Genomic DNA, 22,449 nt, shown 5'->3' with positions numbered 1-22,449 from the left:
CGGCCTGGGGGTGGCCCGCGCCCCCCTATGGTGTCGTCGCCCCTTCGACCTCCCGACTCTGCCTCTTCGCCTATAAAAAGGTCCCTGACCTAAAACTTCGATACGGAAAAGCCACGGTACGAGAAACCTTCCAGAGCCGCCGCCATCGCGAAGCCAAGATCTGGGGGACATGAGTCTCTGTTCCGGCACGCCGCCGGGACGGGGAAGTGCCCCCGGAAGGCTCCTCCATCGACACCACCGCCATCTCCATCAACGCTGCTCGTCTCCCATGAGGAGGGAGTAGTTCTCCATCGAGGCTCGGGGCTGTACCGGTAGCTATGTGGTTAATCTCTCTCCTATGTGCTTCAATACAATAATCTCATGAGCTGCCTTACATGATTGAGATTCATATGATGATGCTTGTAATCTAGATGTCATTATGCCAGTCAAGTGAGTTTTACTTATGTGATCTCCGGAGACTCCTTGTCCCACGTGTGTAAAGGTGACGAGTGTGTGCACCGTGTGGGTCTCTTAGGCTATATTTCACAGAATACTTATTCACCGTTATGAATGGCATAGTGAAGTGCTTATTTATATCTCTTTATGATTGCAATGTGTTTTGTATCACAATTTATCTATGTGCTACTCTAGTGATGTTATTAAAGTAGTTTTATTCCTCCCGCACGGTGTAATGGTGACGAGTGTGTGCATCCGTGTTAGTACTTGGCGTAGGCTATGATTATGATCTCTTGTAGATTATGAAGTTAACTATTGCTATGATGGTATTGATGTGATCTATTCCTCCTACATAGTGTGAATGTGACAGTGTGCATGTTGTGTTAGTACTTGGTTTAGTTGTGTTGATCTGTCATGCACTCTAAGGTTATTTAAATATGAACATTGAATATTGTGGAGCTTGTTAACTCCGGCATTGAGGGTTCGTGTAATCCTACGCAATGGTGTTCATCATCCAACAAAAGAGTGTAGAGTATGCATCTATCTATTCTGTTATGTGATCAAAGTTGAGAGTGTCCACTAGTGAAAGTCTAATCCCTAGGCCTTGTTCCTAAATATTGCTATCGCTGCTTGTTTACTGTTTTACTGCGTTACTACTGCTACCATATTACCACCATCAACTACACGCCAGCAAGCTATTTTCTGGCGCCGTTACCACTGCTCATACTTATTCATACCACCTGTATTTCACTATCTCTTCGCCGAACTAGTGCACCTATTAGGTGTGTTGGGGACACAAGAGACTTCTTGCTTTGTGGTTGCAGGGTTGCATGAGAGGGATATCTTTGACCTCTTCCTCCCCGAGATCGATAAACCTTGGGTGATCCACTTAAGGGAAACTTGCTGCTGTTCTACAAACCTCTGCTCTTGGAGGCCCAACACTGTCTACAAGAATAGAAGCTCCCGTAGACATCAAGCTATTTTCACGGCGCCGTTGCCGGGGAGGAAAGGTAAAAGGTACTCACACTCCGGATCTCGGCTACTAAGCTATTTTCGCCATTGTAAGTACTCGAAGCTATTTCCTTTAGATCCTGCAATTGCATCTTTTTGTTTCTTGTTTACACTAGTTAGGCATAATGGACACCAATGAGCTTCTTATTCTATTTCCTGATTTAAGACATGGATGGTCTGATGCGAAAATTAAAAACCCATGGAACATATTAGCATGAATACTTTGAATACCATTGTTGCTAATAATATAGAAAGTTCTAAGCTTGGGGAAGCTGGTTTTCATGATCTTTTTAGTCCCCCAAGCATTGAGGAGAAAATTTTCTTTGATGATACTTTGCCTCCTATTTATGATGATTATAATGATAGTGGTCTTTTGGTGCCACCTACTATGGAGAGTAAATTTTGTTGTGATTATACTATGCCTCCTACACTTGATGAGAATAATAATGATAGCTACTTTGTTGAATTTGCTCCCACTACAACTAATAAAATTGATTATGCCTATGTGGAGAGTAATAATTTTATGCATGAGACTCATGATAAGAAAGCTTTATGTGATAGTTATATTGTTGAGTTTGCTCATGTTGCTACTGAAAGTTATTATGAGAGAGGAAAATATGATTGTAGAAATTTTCATGATACTAAAACACCTCTCTATGTGCTGAAATTTTTGAAGCTACACTTGTTTTATCTTCCTATGCTTGTTACTTTGCTCTTCATGAACCTGTTTATTTACAAGATTCCTATGCATAGGAAGCATGTTAGACTTAAATGTGTTTTGAATTTTCCTCTTGATGCTCTCTTTTGCTTCAAATACTATTTCTTGCGAGTGCATCATTAAAACTGCTGAGCCCATCTTAATGACTATAAAGAAAGAACTTCTTGGGAGATAACCCATGTGTTATTTTGCTACAGTACTTTGTTTTATATTTGTGTCTTGGAAGTTTTTTACTACTGTAGAAACCTCTCCTTATCCTAGTTTTGTGTTTTGTTGTGCCAAGCAAAGTCGTTGATAGAAAGGTTCATACTAGATTTGGATTACTGCGCAGAAACAGATTTCTTGCTGTCACGAATCTGGGCCTAATTCTCTGTAGGTAACTCAGAAAATTATGCAAATTTACGTGAGTGATCCTCAGATATGTACGCAACTTTCATTCAATTTGGGAATTTTCATTTGAGCAATTCTGGTGCCCTAATAAAATCCATCTTTACGGACTGTTCTGTTTTGACAGATTCTTCCTTTTATTTCGCATTGCCTTTTTTGCTATGTTGGATGAATTTCTTTGATCCATTAATGTCCAGTAGCTTTATGAAATGTCCAGAAGTGTTAAGAATGATTGTGTCACCTCTGAACATGTGAACTTTTGATTATGCACTAACCCTCTAATGAGTTTGTTTCGAGTTTGGTGTGGAGGAAGTTTTCAAGGGTCAAGAGAGGAGGATGATATACTATGATCAAGGAGAGTGAAAGCTCTAAGCTTGGGGATGCCCCGGTGGTTCACCCCTCGCATATTCTAAGAAGACTCAAGCGTCTAAGCTTGGGGATGCCCAAGGCATCCCCTTCTTCATCGACAAATTATCAGGTTCCTTCTCTTGAAACTATATTTTTATTCGGTCACATCTTATGTACTTTACTTGGAGCGTCTGTGTGCTTTTGCTTTTGTTTTTGTTTGAATAAATGCTTGTGTGGGAGAGAGACACGCTCCGCTGGTTCGTATGAACACATGTGTTCTTAGCTTTTAATTTTCATGGCGAAGGTTGAAACTGCTTCGTTAATTGTTATATGGTTGGAATCGGAAAATGCTACAAGTAGTAATTGGTAGAATGTCTTGAATAATTTGATACTTGGCAATTGTTGTGCTCATGTTTAAGCTCTTGCATCATATACTTTGCACCTATTAGTGAAGAAATACATAGAGCTTGCTAAAATTTGGTTTGCATATTTGGTCTCTCTAAAGTCTAGATAATTTTTAGTATTGAGTTTGAACAACAAGGAAGACGGTGTAGAGTCTTATAATGTTTACAATATGTCTTTTATGTGAGTTTTGCTGCACCGGTTCATCCTTGTGTTTGTTTCAAATAACCTTGCTAGCCTAAACCTTGTATCGAGAGGGAATACTTCTCATGCATCCAAAATCATTGAGCCAACCACTATGCCATTTGTGTCCACCATACCTACTACTACATGGTATTTTTCCGCCATTCCAAAGTAAATTGCTTGAGTGCTACCTTTAAATAATTCAAAATTTATCACCTCTGATTTGTGTCAATGTTTTATAGCTCATGAGGAAGTATGTGGTGTTTCATCTTTCGATCTTGTCATTTACTTCTGACAGATTTTCAAAATGGACTAGTGGCTTCATCCGCTTATCCAATAATTTTGCAAAAAGAGCTGGCAATGGGGTTCCCAGCCCCGATTAATTAACTTGCATTAATAATTCTCTTCACATGTTTTGCTCCGATTCATCGAGTAAGCAACTTAATTTTGCAAATAGACACTCCTCCATGGTATGTGATTGTTGGAAGGCACCCGAGGATTCGGTTAGCCATGGCTTGTGTAAGCAAAAGGTTGGGAGGAGTGTCATCCATAAATAAAGAAAAACTAAACTAAAGTACATGTGTAAACAAAAGAGAAGAGGGATGATCTACCTTGCCGGTAGAGATAACGTCCTTCATGGGAGCCGCTCTTGAAAGTCTGGTTGATGAGGTAGTTAGAGTGCCCACTACCATTCGTTGACAACAACAAACACCTCTCAAAATTTTACTTTTATGCTCTCTTTATGTTTTCAAAATAAAAGCTCTAGCACAAATATAGCAATCGATGCTTTCCTCTTTGAAGGACCATTCTTCTACTTTTATGTTGAGTCAGTTCACCTATTTCTCTCCACCTCAAGAAGCAAACACTTGTGTGAACTGTGCATTGATTTCTACATACTTGCATATTGCACTTGTTATATTACTTTACATTGACAATTATCCATGAGATATACATGTTACAAGTTGAAAGCAACCGCTGAAACTTAATCTTCTTTTGTGTTGCTTCAATACATTTACTTTGATTTATTGCTTTATGAGTTAACTCTTATGCAAGACTTATTGATGCTTGTCTTGAAAGTACTATTCATGAAAAGTCTTTGCTTTATGATTCAGTTGTTTACTCATGTCATTACCATTGTTTTGATCGCTACATTCATTACATGTGTTTACAATAGTATGATCAAGGTTATGATGGCATGTCACTCCAGAAATTATCTTTGTTTATCGTTTACCTCCTCGGGACGAGCAGAAACTAAGCTTGGGGATGCTGATACGTCTCCGACGTATCGATAATTTCTTATGTTCCATGCCACATTATTGATGATATCTACATGTTTTATGCACACTTTATGTCATATTCGTGCATTTTCCGGAACTAACCTATTAACAAGATGCCGAAGTGCCGCTTCCTGTTTTCTCGCTGTTTTTGGTTTCAGAAATCCTAGTAAAGAAATATTCTCGGAATTGGACGAAATCAACGCCCAGGTTCCTATTTTGCCCGGAAGCATCCAGAACACCCGAGAGCCGCCAGAGAGGGGGCACAGGCCCACCAGACCATAGGCCGGCGCGGCCTGGGGATGGCCCGCGCCCCCCTATGGTGTCGTCGCCCCTTCGACCTCCCGACTCCGCCTCTTCGCCTATAAAAAGGTCCCTGACCTAAAACTTCGATACGGAAAAGCCACGGTACGAGAAACCTTCCAGAGCCGCCGCCATCGCGAAGCCAAGATCTGGGGGACAGGAGTCTCTCGTTCGGCACGCCGCCGGGACGGGGAAGTTCCCCGGAAGGCTCCTCCATCGACACCACCGCCATCTCCATCAACGCTGCTGTCTCCCATGAGGAGGGAGTAGTTCTCCATCGAGGCTCGGGGCTGTACCGGTAGCTATGTGGTTAATCTCTCTCCTATGTGCTTAAATACAATAATCTCATGAGCTGCCTTACATGATTGAGATTCATATGATGATGCTTGTAATCTAGATGTCATTATGCTAGTCAAGTGAGTTTTACTTATGTGATCTCCGGAGACTCCTTGTCCCACGTGTGTAAAGGTGACGAGTGTGTGCACCGTGTGGGTCTCTTAGGCTATATTTCACGGAATACTTATTCACCGTTATGAATGGCATAGTGAAGTGCTTATTTATATCTCTTTATGATTGCAATGTGTTTTGTATCACAATTTATCTATGTGCTACTATAGTGATGTTATTAAAGTAGTTTTATTCCTCCCGCACGGTGTAATGGTGACGAGTGTGTGCATCCGTGTTAGTACTTGGCGTAGGCTATGATTATGATCTCTTGTAGATTATGAAGTTAACTATTGCTATGATGGTATTGATGTGATCTATTCCTCCTAAATAGTGTGAAGGTGACGAGTGTGCATGCTTTGTGTTAGTACTTGGTTTAGTTGTGTTGATCTGTCATGCACTCTAAGGTTATTTAAATATGAACATTGAATATTGTGGAGCTTGTTAACTCCGGCATTGAGGGTTCGTGTAATCCTACGCAATGGTGTTCATCATCCAACAAAAGAGTGTAGAGTATGCAATTATCTATTCTGTTATGTGATCAAAGTTGAGAGTGTCCACTAGTGAAAGTCTAATCCCTAGGCCTTGTTCCTAAATATTGCTATCGCTGCTTGTTTCTTGTTTTATCTGCGTTACTCATCGCTACCATATTACCACCATCAACTACACGCCAGCAAGCTATTTTCTCGCGCCGTTACCACTTGCTCATACTTATTCATACCACCTCGTATTTCACTATCTCTTCGCCGAACTAGTGCACCTATTAGGTGTGTTGGGGACACAAGAGACTTCTTGCTTTGTTGTTGCGGGGTTGCATGAGAGGGATATCTTTGACCTCTTCCTCCCTGAGATCGATAAACCTTGGGTGATCCACTTAAGGGAAACTTGCTGCTGTTCTACAAACCTCTGCTCTTGGAGGCCCAACACTGTCTACAAGAATAGAAGCTCCCGTAGACACCAGCAACCAATATTCCTGAAAATCTTGTAGGCAAGCCCCCAGTTGATTCTGCACCGACGCCATTTCTTTTGCTGTCGACTCCATCGAGCTTGTCTGAGTTCTTCTCCAGAAGAATAAGGCAGTTTTGTCAAGGCTCTTTGCTCTGATCTTCCTGAAGGCAGACCAGGACAAGACTCTGGGGCAGCTAGTGGATGCATTTTCTATTGAAACCGAAGGCACCATCGAGTTATTCAAACGTACGTCACGTACCTATGGAGCCCTTCTTGCATTCCAACTTCTTATGGGGTATGGCTTCAAAGCCAACATGGAAGCATTGACAACAGAGCTGCCGAAAGATCAAGATGGCCTAGCTATTGACCTTAGCCCTTTTAGTAGGCCATCACGCAAGTGTGCGCAACAACTCCTTGATTTAGTAGAGGCTAATAAGCAAGCTGCTGGTGAAGTCGCCCCAAGCATGTCAACTCAAATCCAAGCTCCGTGAAGGGATTTTGTCAAGTTGTAACCAATAATTTTTTAACAATGGCTTTTCTAAAGCCTTATTTGTAATGAATTTGAGCTGGCAATGTTGCCAGTTCTTTCCACTATAACTGCAATGTCTAGTTTTGATTGTGCGCTCCTGATGGGAGTAATTGGAGTTATCTAGTTTAGTTTTTACTTGTTCATTTCTACTTGTGTTATTTACTTACACAAAACCTTGTGCTTGACAACCACACGGTGGATTTGAGGACACAGGGCATTTACTTTACCTGCAGGATTTCTAGAAGAAGAGAGAAGAGAATACTCTTTCGACCAGTTCCCCGAGAGTTCGATATAAACCCTTGAATCACCCTTATGGGGAAAATACTTTGCTGACACAACACTCTTCACTTGGAGTCCCAACGTCATCACATGGTAGCAGATCAGCACGCGCAGCACGAAGATAACGCGTCAAGAAGCTAGCCCTCCCAACCCATTTGGGCCAGATCGGGCCTTGTCCTTGCTCGCCTCTTGCCGCCCGTCGAGGAATGCCGCCGCCACCAGCTACACGACGTCGGTCGCCACCTGATACATGTCAAATGTATCTAATTTTCCATGTACTTTTCTCGATGATTTGCTCTAGAATCTCACCATACTTGGATAAAACTGCCGAATCTGACGCTATTTTTAGCAAAAGTCTTCTTTATGTCTATTTTTGTAGGAAATATAACCGAAGAAAAATACCACGCAAGTTTTTCACCAAAATAAGCAGCCTGGCCGAGGCTCGAAAGATCATAGGTGGCGTGCCCCCTTAACTAGGCGCGCCACCCAGGCCATTTCGGCCCTAGAGCGTCATCTCGGCCCCTCCTTTTGTGTACCCCATATACACATGAAAAACCTAGGTATCCAAAAGCACAAATCCTTTCGCGAAATTGAATGCCGCCACCAATGTCATCACCAACCACAATGTGATCACTCGCCATCATCATGTGCAAGTAGTTCTCTATAGACACGTGAGGTGGAAGGGGATTGGATGATATTGATCGTGTAATCATCCATATTTATCGACATTTTTGGGATATTTGTCTCGAGGATATTTCTTGTATGAGTGTTGGTACACCTTTGCTATGTTTAATTCTTGTTACTAGGGACCGAGTGGCATGATTTTAGTAGTGAACCTATATTACTCTATCATACATATGAGATTGGTATTTATCTGCAAGGTGTATTGCTTATTATTATGTTGAACCTGCGAATCCCTAAAGTGGCAATTAGGAAAAAACGAGGGAATATGTGATAGTTCGAGGATATTGTGTGTTCACGAAACTTAATGCTTTGTTCTGGGCTATTCGAATAGATGGACCTTAACTGCTTGTAGTTCCAAATTGGCCCCTGTAAAATTAGCAGTCAGGACAAAAGATGCTATACAAATTTGCTTTTTTAGTATACATAGTTATATTTGGATCACACACTTACACACAACTGGAAGAAAGATCGATGAATGTCATGTTCTTAGGATTACATTATATGATCAGTATCATTCATGCAACACCCCACTAGCACCTCATTCCTACGCATTTCGCCACTGAAAGTTACACATCACTACATCCGGTGAAAACTGGAAATCTGCTACTATTGTTTACTTCTTGTTCTACTTCTTTTAATCAACCGTTGCAAATCACAAATTGTTTTGTGAGTTTATTGATATATAGGTGTGGTTGAGAGTGACGGCTCAATTTCCTTCTATTCCCCTTGAGTCGAACTATTAATTTGGGTAATATTTCCCATCGAAGATTTCAGTGATCCCCTATACTTGTGAGCATCAAGACATTTTCTGGCGCCGTTGCCGAAAAACCTAGCTTTATGGTAAGACCACTTGTTAGCATATACTTGCGGTACTTATTTGTTTCTCACCATGGGAAAGCATAATGATTCTGCTAAGGAGGTTATTGTACCTTCCACTACAAGGAGATGTATGGATTTGCCTTCTAGGTCACACTTTTAACCTCATGCTGGTACTACTCCTGCCACCGAAAATAAATTACTATGCTAGCAAGTTCAAAATTGTCTACAATGTCTAGGATAAAGAGGGGACACTTTATTTATCTAAGTCTTTGTCCAATGATGATATAAAATCTAAATAAAATGAAGATGAACTTTATAATGAAAATGATATTGCAACTAGCTCTAAAATCAAAGTCGTCTGGAGAAGATATTTCTTTTACTGAAGCTTTCATGAACCTTGATTTAGATGATTTGGATAAATTTGATGCTAGTCTGAATATGTGTCTAGGAGAGTTATTTCCTATGGCTAGTAAAACTGATGCACCTGCAGTATACATTTAAAATAAAGATTATGAGTCACTTTTGACTGAAAAAATAGAAATGGTTGAAGCATCTAAGTTCTATGGTAAAAAAGAAGAATTTCTGTGAACACTTAACAAATCTTAATGATCTATCTTGCCTATTTGGGAAATCTAGAATCCAACAATGCTTGAACAATCCAAAAAAAATCTGATTAAGAATGAGTGGACTAAAACCTTCTACACCCTCCCTGTTGGAACATGAGCTAGCACCATCATAGCGGATTGTCGTCTTCGCTAAGACAACTTAACCTAGATAGAAGTAGACATTTATCCCGCCCACGTGACCAGGAGGGCCTTTGGGATGCAGATCCTCCCACACTCCAACGTGCATATCCTTGTCATAGCCTCAATTTCGGTGATTTTATCACATATAAAAAGAAAACGGATTTTTGAACCTCTTTCATGCTCATGTCACATCGAGGTAAAAAACCACTTACATGTAGGCCTCATATCGAGGGGCACATGTCATGAACTCAAAGGTAGGGTGGTTGCGTCGGGATCCCTCTCCCCTCGCCGGTAGGGGCTTCAGCTAGCATGGGAAGGCTGTCCTGAACGACCTAAAAGTCCTAGGCCGGGCTTGCATGTTGGGATAGATTCGGGTCTGAACTTTAAGCCTGGACAACGGGCTAGGCCGAACAAGGCTTACAACATACTATGATTTAGGTAAGGATCGGGCCATGCTTCCCGGGCCAGGTCCGGGCCTAATTTATAGGCTCAATAGTCGGCGGAGCAGGGATCAAGCCACATTGGTCGGCACTAGAGGGCTACTGCACACCCCATTTCCGCTTTTGGGCTAGGCCAACATACATTGGCTGGTTTTTCTATCTATTTTTTTATTTTGGTTTTTAGCATATTTCTTGGATTTTCGTTTGGTTTCTCAGTTTTCGAAAAGTGTCCGAACTGTTTTAACTTCAAACAATTTTGAAATCTAAAGATTTTTCAAATCAGGATTTTCCTTCAAAAAATAACATTTTCAAAATCTAAATATTTTTGAAGTTTAATTTTTTAAATTTAATTGTTTTAAAATTTGAAGAATTTTGATATTTTAAAGTACTTTAAATCAACAGAATTTTATAATTTAAGCATTTTTATAATTCAGACATTTCTTAAATTCAAACATTATAAAATTTAAACATTTTACAAATCTGCACATTTTCAAATTTAAACATTTGTTGTATCTTAATAATTTTCAAATATTAAAATAAGAAGAAACAGAAAAAATGAAAAAAAAAAAGTATATAGAACCGAAAAAAGAAGAAGCCCGCATATAAATGGGCCGACCTGTCTCGCACGCTGGATGTGCAGCCCAATGTAAGCCGACCTGACCCACCTTCGAGTCCTCTATGAGAATTGACGAGTCACCTTTTGTTGAGTTTTCGCCTTTTGTTAGCAGTAGTAGGCTAGTAGCCCCTTATTTTTTTCCATGAGCAGTAGCATCGTTTGTACCGACTCAAGACCAAGTCTACACGGTATATGACGATGACGACGCTAACTAAAATTGGAGACGGCGACGCGAAAACAATATTTGTCGCTCCGCACCGCACAAGTAGAAAACCCATCCATTCGAGGCGAAACCGGAGCAGCACCATGGACACGTGGCAGATACTCCTCGGTGCGATCCTCGGCGCCCTCCCACTAATCCTCCTCCTCCTCCGCAATGGCATCTGGCGGCGCCGCCTCCCGCCCGGGCCGCCCTCCGTGCCGGTGCTGGGCAGCGTGGTGTTGCTCACCAACTCGCTCGCCCACGTAGAGCCCCTCCTCCGGCGCCTTTTCGCGCGGTACGGCCCCGTCGTGTCCCTATGGGTGGGATCCCATCTCTCCATCTTCGTCGCCGACCGCCGCCTCGCGCATGCGGCGCTCGTCGAGCGCGGCGCCGCCCTGGCCGACCGCCCGCCCCTCTCCACCGTCACGCTCCTGGGCGAGAACGACAACACCATCACGCGCGCCAGCTACGGGCCCGTGTGGCGCCTCCTTCGCCGCAACCTCGTCGCCGAGACGCTGCACCCGTCACGGGTCCGCCTCTTCGGGCCCGCGCGCTCCTGGGTGCGCGGCGTGCTCGTCCAGAAGCTGCGGGACGACTCCGCCGGCGGGGCGGCCGTTGTGGAGACGTTCCAGTACGCCATGTTCTGCCTCCTCGTGCTCATGTGCTTCGGCGAGCGGCTCGACGAGGCCGCGGTGCGCGCCATCGCCGCCGCACAGCGCAACCACCTCCTCTACATCAGCAGTAAGATGTCCGTCTTCGCCTTCTTCCCGTCGCTCACCAAGCACCTCTTCCGCGACCGCCTCAAGACAGCGCACGCCATGCGGCAGCGGCAGAAGGAGCTGTTCGTGCCGCTGATCAACGCGCGCCGGGAGTACAAGAGCCGCGGCGGCGAGATCGGGAAAGAGACGACGTTCGAGCACTCGTACGTGGACACCCTGCTCGACATCAAGCTCCCCGAGGAGGGGAACCGCCCGCTCACGGACGACGAGATGGTCAACCTCTGCGGCGAGTTCCTCAACGCCGGCACCGACACCACCTCCACCGGGCTGCAGTGGATCATGGCCGAACTGGTCAAGAACCCGGCGATACAGGAGAACCTCTACAAGGAGATCAGCGCCACGACTGGGGACGAACAGGTCGAGGTCTCCGAGGATGACGTCCACAAGATGCCGTACCTCAAAGCCGTCGTCCTCGAGGGACTGCGCAAGCACCCGCCGGGGCACTTCGTGCTGCCGCACAAGCCGGCGGAGGACATGGAGATCGGCGGGTACCTCATCCCCAAGGGCGCCACGGTGAACTTCATGATCGCCGAGATGGGCCGCGACGAGCGGGAGTGGGAGAAGCCGCTGGAGTTCTCGCCGGAGCGGTTCCTGCCAGGCGGCGCGGGCGAAGGGGTGGACGTGACCGGCAATCGTGAGATCAAGATGATGCCGTTCGGCGTGGGCCGAAGGATCTGCGCGGGACTCGGCATCGCCATGCTCCACCTGGAGTACTTCGTGGCCAACATGGTGAGGGAGTTTGAGTGGCAGGAGGTCGCCGGCGAGGAGGTTGACTTCGCTGAGAAGCCGGAGTTCACCGTCGTCATGAAGAAACCGCTGCGCCCGCGCCTAGTGCCCCGTAGGACTTGTTAGAATAAAAGAACTTCGATCATCAACTGGTATTCTTTCGATCGATTGTTCTCGCTTAGTTCAAATGTTTAATTCATGTTGATGATGGAATTCGTTGGTGGATAGTATGATGGAAATTTACTAGTGCTACTGTCGAGACATTGCACTTGTTGGTCTATGTTTACTTGTTGAACTCTTCTTAGTAGTATTATTTATTTTGCTAAAAAAATCAGTGAAAGATCAGTTTCATCTTCCGGTTCAGTGAGCAAGCAAGAACCTAATCAGATTGCTTGCCTGGTTGCATCAGCCATAGTCGAGGAGGAGCTTCTCCACACGGATGAGAATGAGCGAGAGCTCAGAACGCGTGACACGAGAGGCCGGAAGGACGGAAGGTCCAAGTGCATTTGTGCGGTGCTCAAGTAGCATGAGGCAGGAAGGAGCTGGGGATTGCTGATGAATATGGACGTAGATATCTCCGGATCATTTCTCGAATGTTTCTGTCCGACAAGTCTTTTTCCTACTGTACTCGAATAAGAAACGGAATGCGAGAGAAAGTAATGGCGTTACACAAATGATTCGCGTCCATCGAACAAGGCGCCGTGCAAGTCATGATCATGAGATGGCAACAATTCAGCCTTCTCTATTCATAAGTTCCGATGTGGCACCAAATGCCACACTAGTAGAAAAAGAGGCTTCCGTTCACCCCCATTAGTCCCGGAAATATTCGAACCGTGACTAAAGGGAGCTTTAGTCGCGGTTCGGGAAGCGACCCGGGACTAATGCTTCATCCGCGACGAAAGGGTACCCCTTTAGTCGCGGTTGGTAACACCAACTGGGACTAAAGGGCTATGGAGGGATGCAGCCGGCGGAAAAACCTTTAGTCCCGGTTGGTGCCCCAACCGGGACTAAACCCCTTTAGTCGCGGTTGGTGTCCCCAACCGGGACTAAAGGTTTTTCCGAGTTTTTTTACTCCCACGCACCCTGCACCCCCCCCTCCCCCGTGGATCGCCTTTTTTTGGTTTGTAAAATACAAAAGAAAATGATAGAAAATTCAAAAAAAAATTGTTTTCAGATTCTTGTATGTTATGCAACCTACTATTCGGAGAAATTAAGAAATTCGAATTTTCACTTTTTTTGCAAAAAAAGTTTAAAAAATGGTAAAACCGCAATAACTTTTGCATACGACGTCGGAAAAAAAACGTATAATATATCAAAAAAATCCTAGGAAAAAGTTACATCCGAATTCACCCGGGTTTACCCGGTTAGCCAATTTTTAGATTCTCAAAATTCCAAATGAAAATACGAAAGCAGGAAGATTTTAGTTTTTGCTAAAATTATGGATTTTATATTTTTAAAATTTTTCAAAAAAATAAAATTAATAATTGCATCCAGCATAAAGATTACTATTACTTTTACCCAAATTTTAGATTTTCAAATTTTTAGGTTTTGGCAAAAAAAATTATTTAAAAAATTAAAAAAAATAAAAATTGAAAAGTTAATGTTTATTTATTTATTCACGATTATTATTACATCATTATTTTTGTTTATGAAAAAAATTATTTGAAATTCAAACAATAAAAAATGTGACATCGACCAACATGTTAATAGGATTGATATGATACTAGTATCACATACATGTTCGCGTAGCACTTGGATGCGGGACGGAATGGAACTCGGAAGTTAAGCGTGCTAGAGGTGGAGTAGTGGGAGGATGGATGACCGAGCGGGAAGTTTGACCACGAGTAAGTAATTTGACTAGAGATAAGTGTAGTTAGAGATAGAGACTAAGCAAATAACTGAAATAATAGAAATTCTGAAAAAACAGAAAAAAAACGGAGTGAAAAAATTAGAAACCCAAATGAATTAATTTTTTTTAACGAAATAGTCTTTGGTCGCGGTTGGGGACACCAACCGCGACTAAAGGTCCTTCGCTCAGGCGCACGCTAGCCGCCCACGTGGACGGGCCTTTAGTCGCGGTTTTCGCGGTTCGTAAGCAACCGCGACTAAAGGGGGGCCTTTAGTCGCGCTTAATTGGTCGCGGTTGCGCAACCGCGACTAATGGCAGTTGCGAACCGCGACTAAAGGCTATTTTTCTACCAGTGCCACTTGGACTGGGGCGTGGAATCGGTCACCTCGCCTACCGGTGGGGGGTTTTCGAATGCCGGTGTTACAATGCAGTTACAGGCTTTACATCAAGCAATTCCCGTATTATTCCATCCAGGTAGATTTTGTAAAATTATTGTTGGCGGTGGCATCATCAAAACTCAAAAGTAGCAAACGTCTGAACTCAGAACAGGTCTTCGGCGCAGTATGGTGGAGAAATTGAGCTATAGCTAGAACGGGATGGACAAAACAACAAGGACACGGCTAGGGAGCACTCGGATGCTTGTTAGTCTATCTAAGCACTTCCTATAACAACATGTAACGTGCATTTAATGCTATGTAATTTTTCTAAAAAAAGTTATAACTTTTAAACTATTTATCGAAATTGCGATCCGTTTTCACCATTGGACTTCTCACGACAAATTCTTCGAAACTAGATCCCATTTGTATATGTTTCGACAAACTTTATTTTCGAAAACCAACTTAGTTATTGCGGAAACGCAACTTCATTATTGCGAGGAAGCAACTTTAGTTGGTTACACTATTTTTTTTAATATTTTGTACCAACTTAGATTTTATGATATTCAATTAGCTGTGAATCATACTTTTTAATACTGCTAGTAACTTGATTTTCAATGTACATAACTTAGTAGCAACGAAAATACAACTTCATATCAAACAGTGGTGCATCAATATGCAACTTCACTATAATGGTACGTCATTTGACAAACAATAATGCTAGCTAACTTAGTACTAGCGGTAGCTAACTTAGACACCATGATACGTAAGTTCACAAAAATGAAGCCCAACTTCACCATATTATTGCTAGCCAACTCAGTATTAGTGGTACCCAACATATGTGTGGTGTTAGCAAACTTAGTACTAGCGGTAGATAACTTAGTAATAATGGTAAGCAACTTCAAAATTTTGATACCTTGCCTTGCTTTGACGTTATTCAAAATATCAACGGCACAGGAAAAATGTCTTACAACTTGCTACAAGCATGACTACCTGACACAACAAAGGTGATTGAAAAGTCTAAAAAAGACAAGAAAATAATTGACGCTTGCTGTCTTCCAGAAAGGTTATTTCTGATTGCTCCAGGGCATGCGACCTTATCCTGTCCAGATTTCTCCTTGTCCAAAGAAAGCAGCAGCAAGCAATTCTTATGTTCTATTGTTCTCGGGCTGCAAAGAACCACATTTACTTCCGATATTTTCCTTTTTCGTTGCATGTCCCAACAATCTAGCAGAGAAAAACATACAAAGCATTGACCTATGTAAGAAATTAAAAACATTTCATTGTTCAAATAAAAATCCACATTTCATTGTAATTTTATTAACTTTGCGCATATGTGAAACAACTTGCATGTTGATAAAAGCAACTTACTTACATCACTATGCAAACTTAGTGCATTGCTTGGAAAATAACTTGGATAGATGAAAAAAAAACTTAGTTAGATGGTGGAACCAACTTCAGCATGTTGATAAAAACAACTTAATAAAATTACTATTCAAATCAGCACAATACTTGTAAAATAAGTTGGTTAGGTGATAACCATAACTTTTATAGATGATGGAAACAACTTAAGCATATAGATAGAAGCAACATTATCAAATCATTATGCAACTTAGATCATTGCTTGAAAAAATAACTTGGATAGATGATAAAAACTACTTAGTTAAATGACGGAACCAACTTAAGCATGTTGATAAAAACAACTTAATCAAATTATTATGCAACTTAGGACATTACATGTAAAATAACTTGGTTAGGTGATAAAAATCATTATGCATATTGATGGAAACAACTTAAGCATATTGATAGAAGCAACTTAATCAAATCATTATGCAACTTAGGATATTGCTTGTAAAACAACTTGGTTACTGTAAAAACAACTTAGTTAGATGGTGGAACCAACTTAGGCATGTTGATAGAAGCAACTTAATCAAATCATTATGCAACTTAAGACATTGCTTGTAAAATAACTTGGTTAGATTATAAAAACAACTTAGTAAGATAGTGGAACCAACTTGCATACTGATAAAAGCAACTTAATTAAATCACTATGCAAATTTAGGATATTGCTTGTACAACAACTTGGTTAGGTTATAAAAACAACTTAGTTAGATGGTGTCACCCACATCTGACAATACCACTAGTGAAAAAAGGATATCACAATAAATCGAATTTTTTCATGGTTATGTATCTCCCTAGTTTAACAATCTGTCATTGCTCGTAAAAATGTTCAGAAGAAAATAACAACACCAAAAACATATGAAGTAACAACGAATCATCTAAACCATATGTAATTTTCATAGATAAAAAGACACTGGTAAAACAACTCAACAAGGTGCAGATGTTATGCATCAAGACTATCATGCCCTGAAGGCAATTCAACGAACACCTGGTGCACCCCCGCATAAATTGCAACACACAACCAACTTACTCTTTGGAGACATGGCAGAATGTGTGGCTGGTGCAAAGGCACTTGATGCTCTAGCATGAAAGGAGATTGTTGGTAACGACGGTGTTGTTGCGGCAGCCTGCAACCGCAGGCTTGTCGCGCCCTCTGCCCCCGCCGCGGATGTTAGGCGGTGCATCAACAGTGAATCAACCAAGCAACGTCTTTGGATGGGTTGTATCATAAGTCTCTTGTATCATAGCATGGTACCAACCATGGGTCACAAATCAGCCTTCATAAACCACCACGCAACCCATCTAGTACACCTCTCAGTTTAGGACCTGTAGGTTGCTAGTAGTAGTAGGACTGATCTGTACGTGCACATCAGGTAATTCAGCTTCACAATCGATTGATTGTCTATGTAGTGGCTGGAGCTGCTCCTCGCTGCACACATGGAGGACGAGGTGCAGCAGCACGTGCCCTGGCGGGATGCGGGACGACCTCACCTTAGCTGGTGATGCGGGACGAGCGGGAGGTTGAGGCTGCCTGCCGGAGCTGTTCGAGGAGGAGGTCGGGGCAGAGACGCCTGAAGCAGGTTGAGGACGCCGGCGGCGGAGACCTGCTGGAGGAGGCGGGCGCGGGGAGGGCCGGCGGCGACGAGTTGAGGCAGCCACCGCCAGGGTAGAGAAACGGAGGCAGCGGCGGGTGGTGGCCGGGAGGGCCGGCGGCGAGGAGTCGATGCAGCCGCCGCCGGGGTAGAGAAACGGAGGCGGCGGCAGGCGGTGGCGCGGAGGGCCGGCCGCTGAAGTTGCGTGGCCGCGCCGGTGGCCCGATCGGATCACGCCATGGCCCATGGGAGTGGAGATGGGAAGACCGAGACGATGCGGGAGGAACTGCAGAAGGCTTTGACAGCCTGTTTGGTTGGGGGGATTTAATCTTAGGGAATGAGTATTAAAGCGATAGGGGACTACAAATCTCTTGTATGGTTAAGGGGTATGGGAATTAATCAGGGATGAGGAAAGGGAACTGAGAGGTCCAACTCCCACGTTTCTCTTCCCAAGTGAGACCAGGTAATTAACATGGGGAAAGGGAATTGGCGAAATAAAACGTTTTGTTTGTTGGTTCCAATACAACTTGCTAACATCACGATATCAAAGACAACCTTTTATTCACGGGCCCAGCGCATGCCGTGACCCAACTCCCTGATATATCTCCCATCGCAAACCAAACAAAGGAATGGCAATTAAAATCAAAATCCCTGCTGGTAAACTCCCACCATTAAATTTCTATTCCCCTTCCCAAGTATTGCCAAACATGCTGTGACCAGTTTCTGTCTCACGGGGGAAACCAAGCGCGACACGATAAACTTCATCGGACGGTCACAAAACGAGTGCCCAAACTGACAGATAGCATCCGGATGTTTTTTAGCATTTGGGAAACAACAAAACGCCATGATACCTCCCCACTGAAACCGAACAATCCTACATCGGGTGAATCCTATATGACGCCCGTTGCGCCCGTTAGCGGCACAACGCGTACCCCGCGCGAGCTTCTTGGGCCGGCCCATGGCACCTTATAGGCATCGTCTCTTTTCGGTCAGCGCGCGAGAGCCGAGAGCGAGCTCCTTCCCCATTTTTTCCTCCGGTTCTTCAGCTTACTCCTTTTTCGTATGACTAGTACAAATGCCCATGCGTTGCCACGGGTCCTCAAATTATATTTCTCAATACACATATATAATTCAAATATCATATATAAAATTTTGAAAATAGATTTCTAGGTGGGTACATAGAGTAGCAAAGTATAGACAATAAAAAAGAGGACCGAATGTTGGTTGAACTGTATCATAGAAGAACTTAATACATAGTCACAAAGAGACATGAGCGCAATAACAAAACAAGATTGTTTTGCATCTGCGTCGTTCCAAGTTGTAGGTCATCTTATTAATCTTCTGCGGTAAGTCCCACACCTGTGTTCTGGGCCGTCGGAACTGTCAACACAACAACCTCTCCTTTTGGATGATTTGTTGTCTCACAAAACGTGGGTGCTGCAAACGTATGTATAATTGAAGGAATACTTCTTTTCTGATTAGTCCAAACAATACTGTGATATTCATAAATATCCGGAGACGACCCTGTATCGTAGTCTTCTGTGTCAAACATACAGAAAGGCCTTAGCAAATCTTCGATAATGGCTGGGGTAAAAAACTCTGTCGGCAGGGCGGTGGTGCGGATGCTTATTTTTCTAGGCAGCGATTCCTTGACCGCTCTAAAAGAGGATGACCACGGAGACCAAGAAAAATGTTTTGAACAAAAGATGATATTGTTGCCAACTCCTAAAGTTTCCTGCAACAGTTGAGGTAGTGGAGGGCCTGTGGATCATGCTATGAAGCCCTGAACACCAATAGATTGCACGTTTAGTTTACCACTGATACACGGTGCCACTGACTGTAACCCTGCAACAATTTCTTGTACCGTCATATCAAGACCTAATTGCATGGGCCTTAGCAAGATAGATTCCTGTAGTTTCTGCAATTCGAGCCCCACAGACATCAACATCTCGTAGGAAGCAACATCCAACCCGATCGCCTTGGGCGGCTCTAGAAAAAAAGAATGTGTCATCGTATAGTTGATACTTTGGAGTGGGGTGAGGACATCCATGTTTTTTGACTGTGATAGCAACACAGTATGTCTGAACATGTTTCTATACCATGCTTGAGAGCACTGCTGAATCCTGTGAGAATATGCTAGTAACTCTAATAACGATAAATTGAGAGAACATGGTTCCTCTCACGAACCCAACGAGCACAAGCCGACACAGTCAAGCCTCTTTGAAGAAAGGCAATCATCATCGACAGTATGAACAACACAATAACGTAGCAAGATGCGCTCAATGGCCTTGATGGTCCGAAGATGAAGCGGCAAAGCATGTATCTGTACCTCAGTGTAGATGTCCGCAACTTCATCATTATGGTCATATTCCTCGAAGGGTGTACCGAAGTATCCTTCTGCATATTCATCTGTAGAGTAACAAATTACGTCTGAACCAGCAAGGCGAAGCATCTTGCTCTCATCTAGTACAGCACATGCATAATCAGTTGGCATATGAGTATCCAATGTGAGAATGAATCTGTTGCTGGCAACTTTAATTAGCTGAAATTCATAGTCGAGATGGAGGTATGCTGAGAGCAAAGCTCTGAACTGATCATCCGCGAAATCAACTCCATTCTCTGTCACGAACATGTAATTCTCAAAATTCTTCTTTACTCTTCTAGTTTTACGGCCCTGTCTACTGAGAAAACAGTCAGGTTTCACTGTATGTTTAGCATCTCAGTTATCCGCCTCCAACCATTCAGCAAAAAAAGCATCTGCAAATAGGAAGATGGAATCGATAGATTAGAACGAGATGTAGCACGTAATAATATTTCGAAAATATGAGAAGTGGCAATCTAGCAGGTGAACATAAAATGTCGTACCAGACGGTATGCTGAACTCCAGATCCATGACACGGTGAAGATCTAGGTGAGCACAACAGAAACCAAAGATTCGTATACCTAGAACGTGTCACCGGAGAAATAATTCAGGGCATGGGTAAACAATTGTAGAAAAGTTACAGAACTTAACCATTGATTTTAAAAGTGTTTCTTCAGATTATGTTGAATGGTTTGGCATGGATTTGGGCACATATGGGATCACGATTGAGGCTGTAATATTAAGTCTGGATTCATCTTTAACCAAGATCTCCAAAATTTAAAGACTGAAATCCCTAAATTTAAGATGGGAAATGATGAGAAGTAGAAAGCTTACAGGGTGCCGAAAGTTGACAATGGAAGGGGGGTTCGACGATGGAGGGGGAGCACCACGTCGATGTCAAGATCGCTGCGTCGCTGGCACCGTCTTCATATCTGATCCCTCATATATGATCTCTTCGTAGGTATCTCGCATCGCTGGCTTTTCTTCTTATCGTTTTATTTAAAAGGCAGCGGTATTAAGATAAGAAAATTACTCTGTTTAGAGTATTATACCTCACAAGAAAGGAATGTAATAAAAATAAATCAAAGCAATTAACAGGAAAGTAATCTTCTGAAAAAAAAAAGAAACGAACCGAGCCAGGCCGAAAGCCGACCCAGCTCGGCACCTTCCGCCCACGAGCCCATATACCAAACTGTCGTCCCAGTCTCTCCCTCTCCGACGTATGCTAAAAAAAAACTATGCTAAAAAAACCACTACAGACCGTTCCACTCTCTCAGTCTCTTCCACTCTCAATTCCCCATTCGGCCATTCCCCACCGCGTCCCCACCAACCACCAGGGGCGGCGAGGGCAAGCTCCGAAGAGGGCGAGCTCGGCCATGGCACGGAGCGGGCGAGCCAGCTAGGGGCGGCACGAGAGAGATCCTCCAGGGACGGCACGGGCGAGGTACGCCATAGCCGGCGCGGGCGACCACGGCGAGATGCCAGCGCCGACGAGCTCCGCGATGGGGCGGCGCGGGCGAGCTCCTTGAGGGGCGGCGAAGGCGAGCTCGGCCATGGCGCGGCTGGGCAAGCTCTAGCCAGGGGCGGCCGCGGGCGTGCGCAGGTACGGACATTTCGCGTCTCCAACCGTGTCCTCTGTACCTCTGGCAGCCTAGAAACCAGCGGTAATCTATTTGGAATTGCCCCTTCAGCACCTCCTGCTGGCAAGCTGTCGGTGTTCAGCTAGACATCAGCAATCACATGATCAGCATGGCCTAAATCGCCTTCAGCAAAAGCCTTTCTTCATGGGACATTTGGAAAAAAAAGGAACATGGCTCTTGCTATTTTTTAGTGATATATGAGTGATATCATCGACTTTTAATGGTAGAAAAAGTAAGAAACCTGAAGCCCTCCACCTTCTCACAGGTCAAACCTCTCTCTATAATTCTAGGAGTGTGCAAAACTGAAAATTCAATCCATATATGTACTGTGATTTTTGTGGGTTTCTAATATCCCATGCATGATATTTATGCCACAGATGCTCATTATGTACTTAGTGGGATCATGCACAACTGTACTATTATTTAAGGGATAATAGTACAGTAGTTTCAACTTTTGATGTAATGGTAATGACTTTGTACATACCTTGAACTCGCTGAATTTATCTGCAGATCTGACTTGTGACGTCCCTTGAAAATTGTTTTGGAGACAGGCAGGTTGAAATCTGGATTCACGAGACCTCTCGCCCCAGCCATGCTTGAGGTATCTTTTATATAGCTGCTTCCTTGTCGCAATTATGGGTAATGTATTAATTACATTACCATAGCGTGATGTCCGTGTCAAGTAGTATGAGCATGCCGAGATACTATCTGAGGCGAGTTGATTTCATCATTGAATTGATTGCTATTATTTAGGGTTTTATTAAATAAGATGATTTGATTCACGTAATTTAGGGGTTCATTAAATGTGATGATTTGATTCAGGTAATTTAGGGATTTATTAAATGAGATGCTTTGTTAAAAATGCAGGTGATTGATCCTTTTTGCTGACTGAATATTTTTGTCATTAAACTGATGAATGTAAATTTAGAGTTTCAATTAATGAGATGCATTTTATTAT

The 22,449-nt window shown here is 43.3% G+C and overlaps 1 protein-coding gene and 1 long non-coding RNA gene across 3 annotated transcripts; both read left to right on the top strand.

Annotated features, from left to right (window-relative positions):
* Positions 1-10,845: 10,845 nt before the first annotated feature.
* On the top strand, positions 10,846-12,553 carry LOC124705894 (cytochrome P450 89A2-like). The gene has a single exon (XM_047237583.1). The coding sequence runs from the start codon at positions 10,873-10,875 to the stop codon at positions 12,397-12,399; it is 1,527 nt and encodes a 508-aa protein (XP_047093539.1). The 5' UTR covers positions 10,846-10,872; the 3' UTR covers positions 12,400-12,553.
* An 8,836-nt stretch (positions 12,554-21,389) lies between these two features.
* On the top strand, positions 21,390-22,403 carry LOC124705893. Of its 2 annotated transcripts, none has more exons than XR_007004187.1 (3): positions 21,390-21,454; positions 22,002-22,092; positions 22,359-22,403. It is a non-coding gene; the product is annotated as an uncharacterized LOC124705893 (long non-coding RNA). The 2 variants fall into 2 exon arrangements; XR_007004186.1 differs by lacking the exon at positions 21,390-21,454 and adding an exon at positions 21,478-21,723.
* Positions 22,404-22,449: the final 46 nt, after the last annotated feature.

Source organism: Lolium rigidum, chromosome 4, assembly GCF_022539505.1.
Source record: "Lolium rigidum isolate FL_2022 chromosome 4, APGP_CSIRO_Lrig_0.1, whole genome shotgun sequence".
Classification (NCBI taxonomy): domain Eukaryota; kingdom Viridiplantae; phylum Streptophyta; class Magnoliopsida; order Poales; family Poaceae; genus Lolium; species Lolium rigidum.
This window is presented reverse-complemented; position numbering and strand designations above follow the sequence as displayed.

Coding starts and splice junctions, on each gene's coding strand:
- LOC124705894 (XM_047237583.1), top strand. CDS start 10,873: ATGGACACGTGGCAGATACTCCTCGGTGCGATCCTCGGCGCCCTCCCA.